We start from the raw sequence: 19203 nt of genomic DNA on the forward strand, positions 1-19203 counted from the left end.
TATACTAAAGCATTGTTCTTAACATTTAAAAAAAATTGGAACATATTCTTTGGTTCTTCAAAAAAATTGTATGGACATTGGGGAGGGTATGTGCTTTTGGGTAAATTGGAAGGGGAGGTGAACCATGAGAGACTATGGACTCTGAAAAACAATCTGAGGGGTTTGAAGTGGCGGGGGGGGGAGGTTGGGGTACCAGGTGATGGGTATTATAGAGGGCACAGCTTGCATGGAGCACTGGGTGTGGTGAAAAAATAATGAATACTGTTTTTCTGAAAATAAATAAATTGAAAAAAAATATTGTGATAGAAGTTCTGATCCTCCCCATGTTTGTTTTCACAGCGTAGTCTGTCAGGGACCCGGCAGCTATCTAGTGGGTGTGCAAAAGGCAGGCAACCAAACTGAGTAGTTTAGACTCCAGAAGAGATTTCTGTTTCTGCTTTATGTTTTCGCCGTTTGCATTTAATTTATCCACCTTAAAAATTGTCAAATCTTCAATTTACTCTGTGACTTATGTACAAAATTACATGTGTTCTCCAGAACAAGGCATCCGTTCATTGAGATATCTTTGCAATGATGGCTTTGACTGAATTCATATGAACTTATTTCAGTAATCATGTACAGCTGAAATCAGGTATGCTGGAAGCCTAAGATATATACAATACTGATATTTTCCTTTGCAGTTAGCTGTCTATGTGCCCATTTCTATTTTTTCCAGCTTTGTTTTTCAGAGAAATTAGTTATTGCAATAGCAATTTACACTGAGCTTTTGTACTGTCTTTTCTGAATGCCTCTTTTCCCGCTATTCATTTGTTGTCCACCTGCTCTCATCGCTCTAAATAGTTTTTCTCTATCCCTGGCTCTTACTAATGGAGAATTATTGCTTGGCTAATTAATTTTTCCTTTACCTTGTTGCACCTGTGGTGCTGGGAGTAGGGCATTATTAATTTTAGGACCATATTGATAATGATGAAATATTGATGTTATATAACTTGTATTATGTTTTCTCCTATTTTTTTTTCATTCTCTATGGACCACATAGTAAGGTGAAGTGTAAAGCTGGAACAATCGTTCATACAATACGTGGGCTTTTTAAGAACCAGTATATTATGAGAAAGAAAGAATTATGAACTGTAGAAAAGAGTTTAATTTTATACATTGATCAAATGTATCAGATGATTATTCAGATTCTCACTCAATTTTCATTGCACGGAAACCAGATAATGGTGTATACGTTTAAATTTATTATTAATTTAAGAAATGTAACAGATTTAAAAAATAAGGAAAAATCATATTTCAATGTGGAATGGTCCAAAGGTAAGTTGAGTAGAATTATTATAAAAATAGTGACTTTCTACATAGAAAAATCCCAGAGAATCAACCCAGAAGCTCATAGAATTGATAAAAGAGTTCAATAATATCACTAGATATAAAAGTGTCACTTTTTAAAAATTTAAATTCCAGTTAGTTAACATGCAATGTAATCTTAGTTGCAGGTGTAGAATTTAAAGATTCATCACTTACATACAATACCCAGTGCTCATCACAAGTGTCTTCTTTAATAACCATCACCCTACTCACCATGGGCAGAAAACATGAATAGACATTTTTCTAAAGAAGACATTTATAGATGGCTAACAGACACATGAAGAGATGCTCAATATGATGATGATGATCATCAGGGAAATAAATGTATTATTTTGAAGTCAATAGCTTTCTTACATGCTAGTAGTACCTAATACAGAAATATAAGGAAAACATTTCTTACAACAATAGTAATAGTGCTACAAAGTATCTAGGGATAAACTTAATAACAAGTGTATAAGGTATGAATAAAAGTGTAGAACTTTACTGAAAATCATAAAATGATTCTAAGTCAATAGAGATTGGCTATTACAGTTAATGGCATTGTAAATGTTAATCTCGGCCAATTAATGTGTGTTTCAGTCCAATCTTAACCAAAATTTAGAAGAGAAAATTGAAGGTCAATAGGCAAAACTACACTGAAAGTTATTGAAAATGGTTATTTTTTTAAAGGAAGAGTAATTAAAATACTTGTTTCCTTCTTGAGAAATAGACTTAAGCACAAAAGGGAACTTGGATGTGATAAAGGTACCATTTTAAAATTGAGGGGAAATCAATAAAATTAAATGAAAGTAGTTCTCTATGCCCCTGCAATTGCACTCCTGGGTATTTACCCCAAAGATACAGATGTCGTGAAAAGAAGGGCCATCTGTACCCCAATGTTTATAGCAGCAATGGCCACAGTAGCCAAACTATGGAAAGAACCAAGATGCCCTTCAATGGATGAATGGATAAGGAAGATGTGGTCCATATACACTATGGAGTATTATGCCTCCATCAGAAAGGACGAATATCCAACTTTTGTAGCAACATGGACGGGACTGGAAGAGATTATGCTGAGTGAAATCAGTCAAGCAGAGAGAGTCAATTATCATATGGTTTCACTCATTTGTGGAGCATAACCAATAGCATGGAGGACAAGGGGCGTTAGAGAGGAGTAGGGAATTTGGGTAAATTGGAAGGGGAGGTGAACCATGAGAGACTATGGACTCTGAAAAACAGTCTGAGGGGTTTGAAGTGGCGGGGGGGTGGGAGGTTGGGGTACCAGGTGGTGGGTATTATAGAGGGCACAGCTTGCATGGAGCACTGGGTGTGGTGAAAAAATAATGAATACTGTTTTTCTGAAAATAAATAAATTGGGAAAAAAAAATGAAAGTAGTTGGAGTATTGAATATCCATGTAGGAACATAGTTAGATTCTACCTTGCATAAAATCCAAAGAGTAATAATAGAAGAATTAGTTATGACAAGACTAATCATGAAATCAAACAAAAAATTTTTGAAAAGCTTAGGCTGGTAATTTCTTATTCTATAAGACACAAAATCTAGGAGTCATCAAGGAAAAGAAAGAATTTGTTTACATATTTTTTTAAGATTTCATTTATTTATTTGAGATACATAGAGCAAGAATGAATGCACATATGATTTGGGGAAGCTGCAGAGGGTGAGGGGAGGATTCCAGATGGACTCTACTCTTAGCATGTAGCCCTACTCAGGGCTTGATCTCATGATCTCATGACCCTGAGATCATAACCTGAGCCAAAACCGAGTCAGCCACTTAACTGACTGAGCTACCTGGGCACCCCTACAAATATTATAAACAAAGTAAAAGATGAAAGGGAAAGAAAGAAAAAAAATATGACCTTTATATATAAATGCAATTAAACAAAATTTAGGCAGTAACCTGGTAGTAAAAAGAAATATGCAGGATATGGGAATAGATCATTAAAAGAGAAATATATAAAAGTAAATGCACTTTTTCATTAATGATGGAAATCCACATTTTCCTGTTTACCAGAGGGAGCACTGTAGTACGATGAATTAAAGAACAAGATCTTGGGGCGTCTGGGTGGCTCAGTGGGTTAAAGCCTCTGCCTTCAGCTCAGGTCATGAACCCAGGGTCCTGGAATGGAGCCCTGCATCGGGCTCTCTGCTCAGCAGGGAGGCTGCTTCCCCCTCTCTCTCTGCCTACTTGTGATCTTTGTCTGCCAAATAAATAAATAAATTCTTAAAAAAAAAAATAAAGAGCAAGATCTGGAACCTGGCTGCATGGGTTTGATCCCCCACTGTATCATTTTCTGAAGGTGTTATCTCAGAAAATTATCTCCTTTTCAATTTTTTCTCATCAGTGAAATGTATAATATCAGGTCTCATGTAGATATGAGTTTTAAAAAAGCTCTTACTTGAAAAATGTAATACCTTCTATCAGAAGGATACAAAACTCAAGTTGTCATTTTCAAAACAGCAGTGAAATAGTATCACATGGTAGCTTAGAAAAAAATTAAATGGGTTTAACTATCAGCTATTGAAAAACACCAAAAAATAGGAATTTATCTCTTTTTGTTGACAGGGATATGAATTGGTACACTGTATTTAGGTGATGATCTGATGGCATTGATAACATTTTATCCAGCATAATGTTAAACCAAGCAATTCCACTTTTTCTTTTTTTATTGTAGAGTAGTTGACACACAATATCCCATGAGCTCAGGTGTACAGCATAGTGATTTGGTGAACCTCTCTGTTATGCTATGCTCCCCACCAGAGTTGCAACTGTCTGTCACCATACAACACTAATACAATACCATTGGCTATATTCCGTATGATATGCCTTACATCCCCATGACTTTTTCTTTCCATACCTGTAAGCCCGTATGTCACCCTGTCCTTCACCCATTTTGCCCATCCCTTACTCCTACTCTGGCAATCATCAGTTTTTTCTCTGTATTTATAAGACTTATAATTTATAAGATTCTTCTTTATGTTTGCTTGCTCATTTGTTTATTCATGTTTTGCTTTTTAGATTTCATCTATAGGTGAAATCACATGATATTTGTCTCTCTGACTTATTTCTGTTAGTATAATGAATGCCCTCTAGGTTCATTCGTGTTGGTACAAATGGCAAGATCTCATCATTTTTTTTTCAATTTATTTATTTTCAGAAAAACATTATTCATTATTTATTTTTTGGTGAGTGAATGGCATTCCATTGTGTATATATACATAAATGGTTGTGTGTGTGTGTGTGTGTATGTGTGCATACGACACCTTCTTTATCCATCTATCAAAGGACACTTGGATTGTTTTCATATCTTGGCTATAAATAATGGTTATAAATAATATATATAAATTATATAAATAATGTGATAAACATAAGGGTATATATACCTTTTTGAATTAGTGTTTCCATTTTCTTTGGGTAATGGCATAACTGTATCATTTGCTATTTCTATTTTTAATTTTTTGAGGAACCTCCATATTGTTTTCTACAGTGACTGCACCAATTTACATTCCCACTAACAGTGCATGAGTGTTCCTTTTTATCCACATCCTCACCAACATGTATTTCTTGTCTTTTTGGTGCTAACCATTCTGCCAGGTAAAATGGGGTATTATAGTGGCTTTGATTTGTGTTTCCTTGATGATTAGTGGTATTGAGTATCTTCATGTATCTGTTGGCTATCTGTAAGTCTTCTTTGAAAAGATGTCTAATTGGTCCTTTGCACATTTTTAACTGGATTATTTGTGGGGTTTTTTTGGTGTGGAGCTGTGTAAGTTCTTATGATATTTTGGATATTAACCCCTCATCAGATATATAATTTGCAAATATCTTCTCCTATTCAATAGGTTACCATATTGTTTGGTTGATCATTTTCCTTGCTGTGCAAAAAATTCTTTATTTTGGTCTAGTCCCAATAGTTTATTTTTGTCTTTGTTTTGCTTGCCTGAAGAGGCATATTTAGAAAAATATTGCTAAGGCCGATGTCAAAGAAAATTATTGCCTATGTTTTCTTTTAAGGGATTTATGGTTTCTTGTCTCACATTTAGGTCTTTAATTCATTTTAAGTTTATTTTTTGTGTATGCTGTAAGAAAGTGGCCCAATTTCATTTGTTTGCATGTAGCTGATCAGTTTCCCCAGAACCATTTATTGAAGAGACTGCCTTTTTTTTTTTCCTTTGTATATTCTTGCCTCCTTTGTAGATTAATTGGCCATACAACTGTTGGGTTATTTCTGGGCTATCTATTCTGTTCCATTAATCAATGTGTCTATTTTTATGCCAATACCATACTTTTTGATTACTACAGCTTTGTAGTATATCTTCAAATCCGGTATTGTGATACCTCCAGCTGTGTCATTCTTTCTCAAGGTTACTTTGGCTATTCAGGTTCTTTGATAGTTCCATACAAATTTTAGTAGTATTTGTTTTAGTTCTGTGAAAAATGCTTTTAACAATGCCATTTTTAATAATCTGTTCTGCAGAAATGTTAGCCCAGGGGTACAAAGATGAACATACAAACATGTTTGCTGCAGCCTTGTTTATAGTAATAAAAATTCATGACAATCTAAATATCTTAGTTTGGGAATACTGATGAAATTGTGATATATCCAGACCAGGGAATTCTAGGGAGTAGTTTAAAAGAATGAACTAAGTCTGTATCAACATGATAATTTCTTTGTCAAATGTCAAAGGAAGTCACAGGAAAATTGTTCTGTGCTCTCCTTAATTAAAAATATAACAAAATCAGAAAAATAACAAACAAAATCAATTCTAACTAGGGACTTCAGCTGTGCAAATATACATACCAAATGATTGTTAATAGGGGTTCCTTCTGGGAAAAGTAGGGAGTGAGGAATTATAGCCTTTTAATGAGCACACTTGTTTAAATTTCTGTAAGAGTTTATTCCTGTTATTTTTGAGTTATAAACATTTTATTTATGTTACTGGGATAAATGTAAGGGCCAAAACATAAATAAGCTACTACTCTTTTCTTGAGGAAACTCTTTTCACACCATTAGTTCTGCACTTCCTCCTCTTATCAAAGTGAGTGTAACAGTGATACAAAACCTTTGGATGATGTTAGAGTGAAGCATCATGTTCCCTTAACAAACACTAGGGCATCATTTTACCAGAACCAATGCATCAAGTGTGAATGAGTCCATTGTGCTAAAGTTAATTCCTCCAGTTACTTAGCGATTTAGGAATGTAGGATAATGGTCTAGAGCATTTCTTTGTACATTTACACAATTGCTTGTTATATGATATTCAAAAATTTTACCTTCATTTAATAAACCTTTATGAGTTAACATATAAATGCTGAGGCATATAAGTAGAAACCCTCTCACTTGCCAACAAAAGGATGAGCAAGAAAGTCCTGCAAAAACTTCAGAGACCCTTTGAACCATCCAAAGGAAAGAAGGCTGTCAGATCTAATTTGAGAGCCTCCAGACAGGTAAAGCAATAAAGTTCTGTCTTTTCCTTTTTTTGCATGTGTCACCTAAAGGAAAATTCTTTTAAGTAGAAACCTTCTAGTTATTTGAAAAGTTTCTTTCTTTTTTTTTTTAAAGACTTATCACAAAAGCTAACATTTTTATTTGTACTGAAATATCATTGAATCTGTATTTGGCAGAAACATAGTCCTTCAATTTTGTACATTCTAATTACAATCAGATAAGAGATGTGACATTTCTTTAGGCATCAGGATCAAGAATGGCTGTGGAGCCTAGGCTATCTCTGGTAGGCCAGACGTAGAGATAGACATGAAATAGAAAAAGCAAAACATTGAAGGAAGGAACAGGATAAACAGAAAGGAGCAATATAAAAAGAAGAAAGAAAAAAAGGAAGAAAGACTCATAAAAAGTTACAGAGAATGGCAGAATTTAATCTGCAAAAACTTATCATATCTCACACTCAATTTTACAGGAGTTAAGCTTGTAATGAATAATAAATATGCACTACTGACATTTTGTATAATTTCTCTCTTTGATGTTTGGCCATACAGGCCCAAGTTTGAGCTCGATGGGACCTCTGAGGGTATGGAGACATTTGAAAGCTGCAATTTGCCAGAAGCATACAGCTGGCTGGTGTCACAACTGGGATTAGATGCCAGGCCTCCAGACGTTCAGCCTGGCACTCTTTATCCACAACATTCAAATCACAGCAGGGCACGCAGGGCCCAGAATTTACATAGAGCATAAGCCCGGCAAGAATTTGCAGAGTAGAACTCTGCGTATTTATGAGGAGGAAATACATGTCCAAGGGATGAAGAATGGGACTATCTTTTGTGAAATAGCATCTTATATAAACAGAGGTGATTCCCTTTCGTTTATGTGTCCAGAACCCATCATTAAAATTCACACGAGAGTTATTGCCTATTACTGCCAGGACTACTCTTGCTTGCTATCCCCAATGATGAATGAAGCCAGAATAAATGGTATAGATTTTTTAAAGCTGCATATAATACCAGCAATAGCAATAAACTTATGACATTTCACCTCGCTCAGCAAACATAACAGGAAGGTCAGGAAGGATAAATGTTTGTTAGAGGGAAAGAAAAACTGTATTATCACAGCTTCATTGTCTTCTACTACTGGGTGTTGATGTTGCATCCCATTTAATATTTGTATGAAAAATGGGATCAAAATACATGCAAAGGAGAAGCAATTTATCATAGTAAAGATTTGTGGCAGGGCTATAGGGAAAATCATCAATGAGGCAATTTATAGAAGATGTCGTCGTGGTGTCTGTGTATTATTCTTCACATTTTCTTTGACTCTTTAGTGTTTCACTCAATAGCTATATAGTGAATATTTTTGCTAGGAACTGTGCTGACCCCTGTGGAGCAGGAGTAGATGCAGAGCAGTAAGCTTTAGAAAAGAGTTTTGTTAAGAGGTGCTAACTGCTAGCTCCGGAGGCGGAGACCTTTCCTGTCCATTGGCAGTGAAAGAAGGTGCCCTCCCCCTAGATATGTGAACTTTAAGATGACCCCATTAATGGAAGGTAGATAGTTTTACTCCATCTCATTGTGAGAACAGGATATTGTACTTACCTAGATTTTCCAAGAAGAAAAGAAAGTATAGTTTCTTTTTTTTTTTTAACATGGAAAACAATTGTCCATGTGCTGTCTGTTAAAACAATCACCTTTTTTTGAAGGAATACATGTTGTTTATGATAAGTGCTTAAGCATGAACAACTCCATTGAATTATGTAAGTAAGACATTTGAGATTGTGATACTACCTGAGGATGTTTTCAAATACAGAATGTGTTTTGGACATATGTCCAAGACAAAGAAGTTCACTTCTTTCATTAGCATTCCAAATGCACCCTGCATTTATAAAAATAAATATAAAAATAAAGGTTAGTAACTTCACCTCTCTTGATGCACATTTTCCACATATCAAATATATTTAGAAAACTTAAAATAATAAGACTTTACAAATATTTCAGGGTTTGTTTTTTCATAGTAATGATTACGGTGTTTCAGGTTTTGTTTGTTTATTTTCCTATTATGGGAACTAAGAGACTAAATTTCATGGGTAATTTTAATGAACATAGTTATTTTGCAGTATGATAGTGAATGATAAAAATACTGTCCTGACATAATTCTCCTAGTATCAACAGAAATGAAATTTCATATTTGAAGCTCTTTTATATCTTTGTTATCCAGTTGGTTCAGATCCCATTCGTTCAACAAATAAGTAATGGTGTACTTGTGAAAATTCCCGAATTGTGTATTGAAGAGAATACAAAGTGCTCTGGTTGGATTTTCTGTCATTAGCACATTCATTTCATGATTTCTATTTCCCCCAACATTTCTCTCTATATTATCTAGTCTAAACTTTAAACCATTCCTCCAGGTTAGGCAGGAGAGGAATTAACATCCTTACTGAGTAGACAAGAAAACAGGCTCAGGTTCAGTGACTCTGCCTACCAGATACCAGCGAAGGATGAAACTGGCCTTCCAATTAAGGTATCCTTATTTTGCTCTCACACTGAACTCTGATCTCAAGGAGGTCCCAAATCACCCTCCCTCCCCACACACTTACCCAAGTTCACTCAAACATACTGTACTTCATACTGTATTCCCATGAGGAAAGGACTCATAATCAGAAAGTCATATTCAGTTGATGGTAAGCGGGACACTCTTCATGGAAGAACTGGTATTTTAATAAGTAACATTTGTCAAGTGCTGGCTGTGTGCTGAGTAGTGAGATAACAGCACTTCATTCTCTCCTCTCAGTAAGCTCCGAGTTCAAGGGCAAAGCCAAGCAGTTATAACTCAGGCTAACATGCAAAAATTCAGAGTGCTTTAGAATCACATGTAGGAGATGCATGTAACTCAGACCTCACAGAGCAGGTAACACCTGAGCACTATTACGTATATTATTCTCTAAGCAGGGGGGAGACATCAATGGATTTTAAGTAGGAGCATTATATCTGCCATGATAAGAAAGAGATTTATGATAAAAGGGGATATTTGCGAAAGTACTGCAGCAATCCAGCCAATAAATGTTTGAGGACCATATGAAAGCAATGCCAGGGGAGCTGGAGAGGACAGATTTGAGAAATCAAAGGGGGCAGTATTGGTGACAATTTAGTGTGCTGAGGATTAAGGAAAGGAAAAGATCTGGAGGGATCCTCATATTCAGAAAAGAAGGGATTTATTTTAACACATGAACATTTGCCTTATAGAATTGGTGAATTTGATACTAAAGAAAAAAGACAAATAAAATCCTGATGCATGATTAATAAATAGTTATTATCAACATTGATTAGAACATGGAATATAATAATTAAGGAGGTCACAAGAGACATATGGAACTTACTAGTTGCCAAACTGTTGCAGCTCATTTTTTCTTTTTCTTTTTCTTTTTTTTTTTTTTTAAAGATTTTATTTGTTTATTTGACAGAGAGAGAGAGATACAGTGAGGGAGGGAACACAGGCAGGGAGAGTGGGAGAGGGAGAAGGAGACTCCCTGCTGAACAGGGAGCCTGATGTGGGACTCAATCCCAGGACCCTGGGATCATGACCTGAGCCAAAGGCAGATACTGAATGAGTGAGCCACCCAGGCGCCCCTCTTTTCTTTTCTCTCTCTCTCTTTTTTAAAGATTTTATTTATTTGTTTGAGAGAGAGAGAGCGACCACAAGCAGGGGTGGGGGGAGAGGGACAAGGGAGAGGGGAATGAATGAAGTAGAATAAAACAGATAGTTATAAATATCATGAACAGAACAAAGGAGAGTAATGAATTAATTATTCTGAAATCTAGAAGACCAATGATTTCAAGAGTTATGGTGCCATGAGCAGAAAGGGAAAAAAAAACCCAACACAAATAAATGATTTGTAGGAAAAATTTTCAGGATTTCCCTCCTGTTTTTATGGATGTAGATAGGGAACTAGACATTTTTCCAGTGGGTGATATTGGAGGGTGAGAGATTGTAGCTAAGCTAGCCATTCCAGCTAACATGAACAATATCTACCCTGTTTGCTGTGGCAGTTTCTAAGCCTAACACCAAGCTCATCACATTGAATGATTACAGTATGTATTTGTTCAGTAAATAAATAGACAAATGGAGACAACTGAGGTGCCAATGAAGTTGTGGGAAGCATGCATAAAAAGTTGAATTTGACCTTGTTAAAAGGAATGTGGCCCCTAAGAAAGAAGCTACAAAAACAGAAGAAAAAACAGTCAGAAAATGGGCCCTTGGAGAATGCCTTTTTAATTTGGGATATGGGGGGAAAAATAAAAAGGTAAGTGAGTGAAAGGTAATTAGAGGGAGAGGAAAAGTACCAAGAGGGTATTGTTTTACCCTGGCAGCAATGTAGAGAAGGGATTGGAGGAGACCAAGACTAATAACAGGAGAGAGAGAGAGAGAGAGAGAGAGAGATCAGGAAGCAAGTTTTTGATTAATAAATTCAGAGAGGCTAAGAAAGCTTGATCTGAGAAAAAGATGATTGGCTTTAGTGAGTAGGAGATCATTACTGACAAATGATAGGGAAATTTCAATAGTAAATTCAGGGTCAAAATTTGCAAGAGGTTAATGTCAGAAGTTTAGTGATGAGAGAAGAGATATTTTCAGTGGGCTTCAGATTTTCAGGTCAGGATTGCTTGGTGATACGGCTTTTATCAGGCTTTGCACAAGCTGCAAAGCGGCTGTCACCATTCCTGCTTATGAAGCAGCCAATGCTATTTCATTGAAGTGAATGGCAATTTAGGATAAAAAAAGTAAAACAAAAAATAAATCATGCCCTGTTCTTTTTCTGCCTTTCTACTAAATAACCATGCAAGGTTCTCCAGACTCTATCGAGTGTGCTACATTAGCAGCACCAATGAGAGAGAAAGATGGGAGGTGGATGCACTATCAGCATTGTTATTGGCTTATATCATCTGGGCTATAATAAAAAGTGGAATAATCAGCAAGTTACTTACACCCAGGAGATGATAATTTCTGCTGTTTTGACCTAAAGTGTCTTTTAAAAGGACTTCCCTTTGTTGAGCTTCTCAAAGTTGATATTTAATATTTTATTAAAATATAATTCAGTAAGAGCATCTTTACCTATCTTTTGCAATCAGTTTTGAGTCTTAAGACATGAATGAAATTCTAATACTAATCGGCATAATCATTTAGAAAGTTATAATAGTGTTTCGTAAGGTGATTGTACGGGGCATGGAACTAGAGGTGAAACTGATCTTCTCTGTTCCTTCCTCTGCTCTGAAGATGACGTAGGAAAAGAATGAATATATGTAGGGTGCTGTTATTATCTAAGTAATTTAGGAAGCTACTTTTGGAATTATTCTACCGCTTGTGACACATTATTGGATATTCTCAGTGATAATAAATCTTCTGTCTTTGAAGATGGATGTAAGTTAGGGAAATGCCTTTAAAATTTGGAACGATAGCTGGGAAATAAAGTTGAGATCACAATGAGAAATTTAATTTCTAATTAAGTGAGGAGTAATTTCAAAGCAGTGCACCCAAGATTCTTTTGTGTTATGTCAGCAGGGCCAAGTATTTGTGGTATATTGAGGAAAGCATCAGTATTAGAATGCAAAAATACTCAGGTATTTAGGGGATGAAAGGTTACAAGTGTAGCACTAAGTTTTTTGTTTTTATTTTGTTCTGTTTTATCTTGAGATGATCGCTGCAAACTAGATAAGCAAAATACCTCAGCTCAGGTCAGAATTCTGATTGATTCCTGATTGTAAATCTGAATGATCTCCTCATCATGTGTGGGGACAGAGACTGACCTAAGGTAAAGAGAGGGAGGTGAGCAGTGTTGTATAAATGACTGTTAATGGTATATAGAAATAGGACATTAAGCGAGAAATATCTAGAAAAAAGGAAGATACAGACAAATAGACAATTGAATATCTACCATAAAAAGATAAAAGATAAGGGAAGAGGGTTTGGAAGGACCAGGGATAGGCAGGAAAGAAAAGCCATTGTTACAAAATTATGCTCATTGGAGAATTAGCTGAATTGCCTGAAAAAAAGTGCCTTTGGAATCAGGTGAATTATAATTTCTTGTGAAGTCATGTACTGCTTGTGCCTGTTGTTGGGCCAAAGCCAAGTGTTTCCAGATGGCCACAATAACCAGGAGGCCCCTTGACAACTCACTTCAGAGTCTAAAACAAATGGAAAATGAAAGGTATGGCTCCTTATTACGATTGTCTATGCATTCAAACAGGAGCGTCCTTTATCAAGCATTCTGCTGAGGCCATGGCTGCTGTTCCCATCACAGAAGCTATTTCACTTACGGTGAGAAGAAGAGGTCTCATTAATAAATCATATCGCCTGATATTCCTATAGTATTTAGATGACATGCCAACACTTCACTGGAAAATGGAATAGAATAGACCCAGAGAGAATTTTATAGCAATTTCCCCTTTTTATATGTCATATGGAATCATCAGTTACTGAACAAACTTGAGATTTAAGATGTACATGTCAGTACACATATATCCATGTATAAAATAAGAAATCACTGCAGAATTTGCCTGGAAGGGTTTTAACAATGAAGGTTTTTTTTTTTTTTTTTTTTTTTCTACTTATGTGAAGAATGAGCCCAGGCCAACATATTAAAGTTATTTTCAACTTCTCTGCTCAGACAAGGACCAAAGTATGAACATAAGTAAAGGGCAGAAACCTCATATCTATTTTATGTTCAAGTTTGAAATGAATGTAAAGGAATATATTAAGTTTCCTGAGATATATTAGACTACTCTGCAGAAGATTGGTGGTAATAAAGGAGGAAGATGCCAATTGGTACATTACACAGATAAAACCTAGAAATCCTAGAAAACTTATGTTAGAGAGACAGAAGTGGGTTGAAGATTAGTAAATATATAAAGGAAAATGGGAATATTTGATAAATAAAAACCACTCAAAGAAATAGTCGATCTTGCTTTCCTTTCCTTTCATGTCATTTAATACTTGATAAAATTATTGCCTATTATTTATTGATTGTCTGGAATTGGTTATTAGAATCTGTATGTATTGTAGCAATGCTCTTATTCATGAAGCAAATCTATTTTTCTACAGATATTCTATTTTTTAAAGGAAACAGAATGAAATGAAATTGCATTAGTTTTATCCTTTAAATGGGATTAGTTAATTTGAAAGGATACTTGGTATTATTATGCTCTGGCTTGTTAGATTATGTTACTGGATAGCTTATTTTCATTTCCTTGGATTTAAATGACCCTTAAGATTAAAAAAAAAATCAGCTATTTAATAATTTAAAGCTATGTGGTTGACCTGAATTGGTGGTCTTAAGCATTATGGCTTGTGTGGTTTCTACAGGGCACTTCAGAGGAATCAGTCTTGGAAAAAGTAACTATTACTTCTCAGATATTTTCAGATTTGTGTTTCAAAAAATTATTCTGGCTTTATTGTAGAGAACTGAACTAAAGGGGAATATTGGATGAAGGAAGAAATTTGGGCAGGAATTCCAGTAATCCATGTGGGAAAACAGTATTACCCATTAATTAAAAGCATGGACTTTGAATCCAGATGCCTAGGTTTGAACACAGCCTCTTTTTTTTTTTTAAAAGATTTTCTTTCTTTATTTGACAGAGAGAGATCACAAGTAGGCAGAGAGGCAGGCAGAGAGAGAGGAAGGGAAGCAGGCCCCCCGCTGAGCAGAGAGCCCGACGCGGGACTTGATCCCAGGACCCTGAGATCATGACCCGAGCTGAAGGCAGCAGCTTAACCCACTGAACCACCCAGGCACCCTGAACACAGCATCTTTTACTTACTAGCTGTGTGGCTTAGGGCAAATCACTTAATCTTGTGTTTCAATTTTCCTATCAAAATCCCTATTTGGGAATAATAATAGTTCCTGCCTCAAGGGTTTTCATGAGAAATAAATGAGTTAATGTGCTATAGAACATGCCAGTCACAAGGCAAGTACAACGTAAGAATAGGTTGTTAATGAACTTGGATGATTGAGATGGAGCTACAAACAAGTTGACCACATTTGAATATATTTAGGTATTAGGATAAACAATAATTAGTGATTGACTTCGGCGGAGAAGGTAAGAGGAGGTATTGTCATATGCCATATAGTGTATATCATTAGAGGGTAAGGGATTTTGGAGTGATAGGGACTTTCAAATAACATATTACCTTTTTTTTAGGGATTATGTTCCTAAATCAGAATATTTGGTAATGGGAAAGGGAAGTCCATGAGAAAGATTAAAATTTGGGTTTTTGAACTCCATTTAATTGCTACTTGACTGAGAGACCCAAGGTTAGAGGTCTCTTTCTGGTGATGTGTCTCTTTGTGTATGTAGTGAGTCTTGCATTTGGTTTTTCTTAAAGAACTTTGGGTCAGCATTAGAACCCTTCATAAGCCCTCTGACCTTCTAGTATGAAGCATCATTAACACAATAAGTCCTTTTAAAGAATCAGATTTTAGAGGGAGTGAGATGTTATGAATGTGTATAAATGCTGGGTAACTGTAGTTTGTTCTTCATATAATTAATGATTGTTACTTACACTTTTTTTTTTAGAGAGATTTATTTACTTATTAATATGAAAGAGAGACAGGGTGTACATGTGTGAGTGTGGGAAGGGACAGAAGGAAAGAGTCCTCCATCAGACCTCCCACTGAACATGGAAACCACACTGGAGCTCCATCTCAAGACCCTGAGATCATTACCTCAGCCAAAACCAAAAGTTGATAGCTGAACCAAACTGAGCTACTCAGGAGCCCCTGCACTTTTTTTTTTTTCAATGTGGCTATCCTAAAATAGTTTTCCACTTACATGGTTTGTTAAAAAAATAATAATGTATCTATTTTCTTGTAGCCAAAATTACTTTTTAATGCTTTATAATTCTTTTAATTCCTCAAAGAGAGAGCTAAGTAAATAAGTGCTCAGACAGGATGGATCATTGATATAAATTCTGTACTTTTCCATTTTGATTATTTTATGTTCCATATAAAAGAGCATTAAGTTTTAAGCAAATCTACGTTACGGTATGCCAATTTCAATGATATATCCTTTCTATTTTTCCTATTCAGTCTGCTCCCAGTTTTCAAGAGGCGTCTATGCTATTTTTGGATTTTATGACAAGAAGTCTGTAAATACCATCACATCATTCTGTGGAACGCTCCATGTCTCCTTCATCACTCCCAGCTTCCCAACAGATGGCACACATCCATTTGTCATTCAGATGAGACCTGACCTCAAAGGAGCACTTCTTAGCTTGATTGAATACTATCAATGGGACAAGTTTGCATATCTCTATGACAGTGACAGAGGTAAGTGACAATATCCCTATGTCTTTGTAATGGGTCAGATTAAATGCCTACACTTGACACTTATATGAGATGTTATGGAGCAACACAGGCATGTTAAAGTCCAGGGATCACTTGGTTTGATTTTTCTGTGTAAATGAATAATGCAGTTTGAAAATTGGGAAACATATTTAGAGTTAAAAAAAAAAGTTGTGAATGTTCATTTTAAAAATATAGATTCTGGGGGCGCCTGGGTGGCTCAGTGGGTTAAAGCCTCTGCCTTCGGCTCAGGTCATGATCCAAGGGTCCTGGGATGGAGCCCTGCATCCTGCTCTCTGCTCAGCTGGGACCCTGCTTCCTCCTCTCTCTCTGCTTGCCTCTCTGCCTACCTGTGATCTCTGTCTGTCAAATAAATAAATAAAATCTTTAAAAAAAAAAAAGATTCTGTCAACCCAATACCCAGATGTTCAGTTATAATGTAAATAGTACCTTCTGAGATTCGGAGTCAAGACATTATTAGTCGAAGGTCACTGAAGTGACTGCCTTGAAGGTTGGTCAAAGTGAAACTGAATAGATATGTAAATAAGGGCTTCTAGAGAAATTTATAGCAATTAAATATTTTCACATGCAGAAGTTTTATGAGAGAGGTATGACCATTATTAACCTTGCTTTAAAATGACATCCCTGAATCTCAGAGAAGTTAAAGGACTTGCTCATGTTCCGTTTGAGCACCGGTACAATTTGACCCAGGTCTTCTGACAGCAGACCCACGCATTTTCGTAATTCTAGGTTTATGATAAAGTGTTATTGATTATCATACTAAGTGGATAGAACCTTGGCTCATTATGCTAAAGTTGTATTTTCAGGGGGAGTTACTTCCTTCGTGTTTTCCACATCTTGTTGCAAAGTTTATTATTAACAGATCTGCTTGATGTATGTGTCGTAGAATCCCAAATGTTCCTTTTAAAAGTTTTATTGACTGGGGCGCCTGGGTGGCTCAGTGGGTTAGGCCGCTGCCTTCGGCTCAGGTCATGATCTCAGGGTCCTGGGATCGAGTCCCATATCGGGCTCTCTGCTCGGCGGGGAGCCTGCTTCCTCCTCTCTCTCTCTGCCTACTTGTAATCTCTCTCTGTTGCATAAATAAATAAAATCTTTAAAAAAAAAAGTTTTATTGACTGATTGATTGATTTGAGTATAGTTGATACACAGCGTTACAGTAGTTTCAGGTGTGCAACATAGTGATTTCAACAACTCTGTACCTTGTGCTTTGCTCACCACAAGTGTAGCTCCCATCTGTCGGCATACAACACTATGACAATACTATTGACTACGTTCTTTTATTCCCAAGACTTAGTCATATCATAACTGGAAGTCTGTAAATCCTACTCCCCTTTACCCATTTGCCCAATACCTCACCCTTCTCCCCTCTGGCAGCCAGCAGTTTGTTCTATGTATTCTATGTTTTCTGTATTTTATAAACTTATCCTCCTTATGTATAGGTCTGGTTCTGCTTTTTTAAAATAGAGTCTGATTCTGTTTGTTTATTCATTTGTTTTGTTTTTTAGGTTCCACATATGAGTGAAATCATATGGTATTTGTCTTTCTCCTTCTGTCATAATAACCCCTAGATTCACCCATGTTATAACAAGTGGCAGGATCTCATCCTTTTTTATGGCTGAATGATAGTCCATTGTATATATGCCACATCTTACTTATCCATTCATCCATTAGTCAAGACTTGATCTGTTTCCATATCTTGGTTACTGTAAATAAATCTGCAATACACATAGGGGTGCATAGATCTTTTCAAATTAGTGTTTTCATTTTCTTTAGAATCTTGGATGTTCATAACTATTTCTGGGTCCAAGATTTGGCTTCAGTGGGTGTACTTTCTAAAGCTGAAGGAACATTTTGTGCCTGTTTGCGTATGTATTTTTCTAAAGACAGTACCCATAATCAAACTCAAAAAGATTAAGAACCGCTATTGTACGAGTACCTAAGTACCAGATTGGGCTTCCTTCAGCAGCTTGCTTCCTGGAGTATTTAAAGGTTCCAGTGAAACCCAGAAGCCTGTTTCAACCAAGATAGGGCACCTTGTTAACCCACAAGGGCAGACAGGAAGAGAGCCAACCGTCAGTCAATTCGCCATTGATTAGTCTGTAGTCATTTTCTGCAGCAATCTCATCTGGAGTGCTCAAGCTAGGTGTCTCATTCTCTGCCCTGTCCTCCCAGTCCCGGGAATGAGAACACTTGGTGGAAAAGCCTGTCAGCACTCTACAAGCTGAAAAAAAGTTGCTATGTCAACAATTTCTCCCCCCTGCTTTGGGAAGGGAGAGCTTTGGTATTCCTATGAGGAATGAAAAATTAAAACAGAACCATTTAATGAAAATATGGATTGTAATGTGCTGGATGATTCCGAGGCATACTTCCTATTAATGTGATAAAAGGCTTACAAAACTGACCTTATTCATAGGTTTTCCTTCTGCTCTCTGCTAAGTCCTTTAGAACTCTTGCGTTAATAAGACTAGTCTACAATCTGAGAGTATGCTGAATGACTCTTTCACCCTTGCACTCTGTTGGCAGTGATTTCAACCAGGGAAATATATTTTATCTCTGGACACTCTTTTTCATTGTCTTTGCTCCAGACCAGGCCACCGCCACATTTTCCTTCTCTTCCCTCTCCATTTCCACACTTGTTTCTCTTTTGGGCACCTGGGTGGCTCATTTGGCTAAGTGACTGCCTTGGGCTCATGTCAGGATCCCAGATCCCAGGATTGAGTCCCGCACTGGGCTCCCTGCTCAGTGGGGAGGCAGCTTCTCCCTCTAACCCTACCTCCTCTCGTGCTCTCTCTCGCTCTCTCTCTCATTCACTCTCTCTCAAATAAATAGAATCTTAAAAAAAAAACAAAAAACAAAAAAAAAAAACACTTCTCATGAAAATGAAGGTAAAATTGGAAATCCTAACATGGCTCTCATGTCTGGTTCCTGCCAATTTATGCAACTATCCTGCTCACTTACTAAACTAAATCCATCTAACTAATTTTCTTTCACAGTGTCCAGATACACCAAACCAAACTCATTCACCTCAAATATCTGGACA

At 36.4% G+C, this 19203-nt stretch overlaps 1 protein-coding gene across 4 annotated transcripts in view; it reads left to right on the forward strand.

Annotated features, from left to right (window-relative positions):
• Window positions 1-19203, forward strand: part of GRIA2 (glutamate ionotropic receptor AMPA type subunit 2) — a 169354-nt gene that overhangs the window by 65222 nt on the left and 84929 nt on the right. For all 4 annotated transcript variants that reach the window (XM_044224687.1, XM_044224688.1, XM_044224686.1 and 1 more), the window contains one exon: window positions 15888-16127. In XM_044224687.1, coding sequence (XP_044080622.1) covers window positions 15888-16127 — 240 coding nt within the window. The remainder of the gene's footprint in view (window positions 1-15887; window positions 16128-19203) is intronic.

The sequence above is a fragment of the Neovison vison genome, chromosome 11 (assembly GCF_020171115.1).
Source record: "Neovison vison isolate M4711 chromosome 11, ASM_NN_V1, whole genome shotgun sequence".
In the NCBI taxonomy this organism is placed as follows: domain Eukaryota; kingdom Metazoa; phylum Chordata; class Mammalia; order Carnivora; family Mustelidae; genus Neogale; species Neogale vison.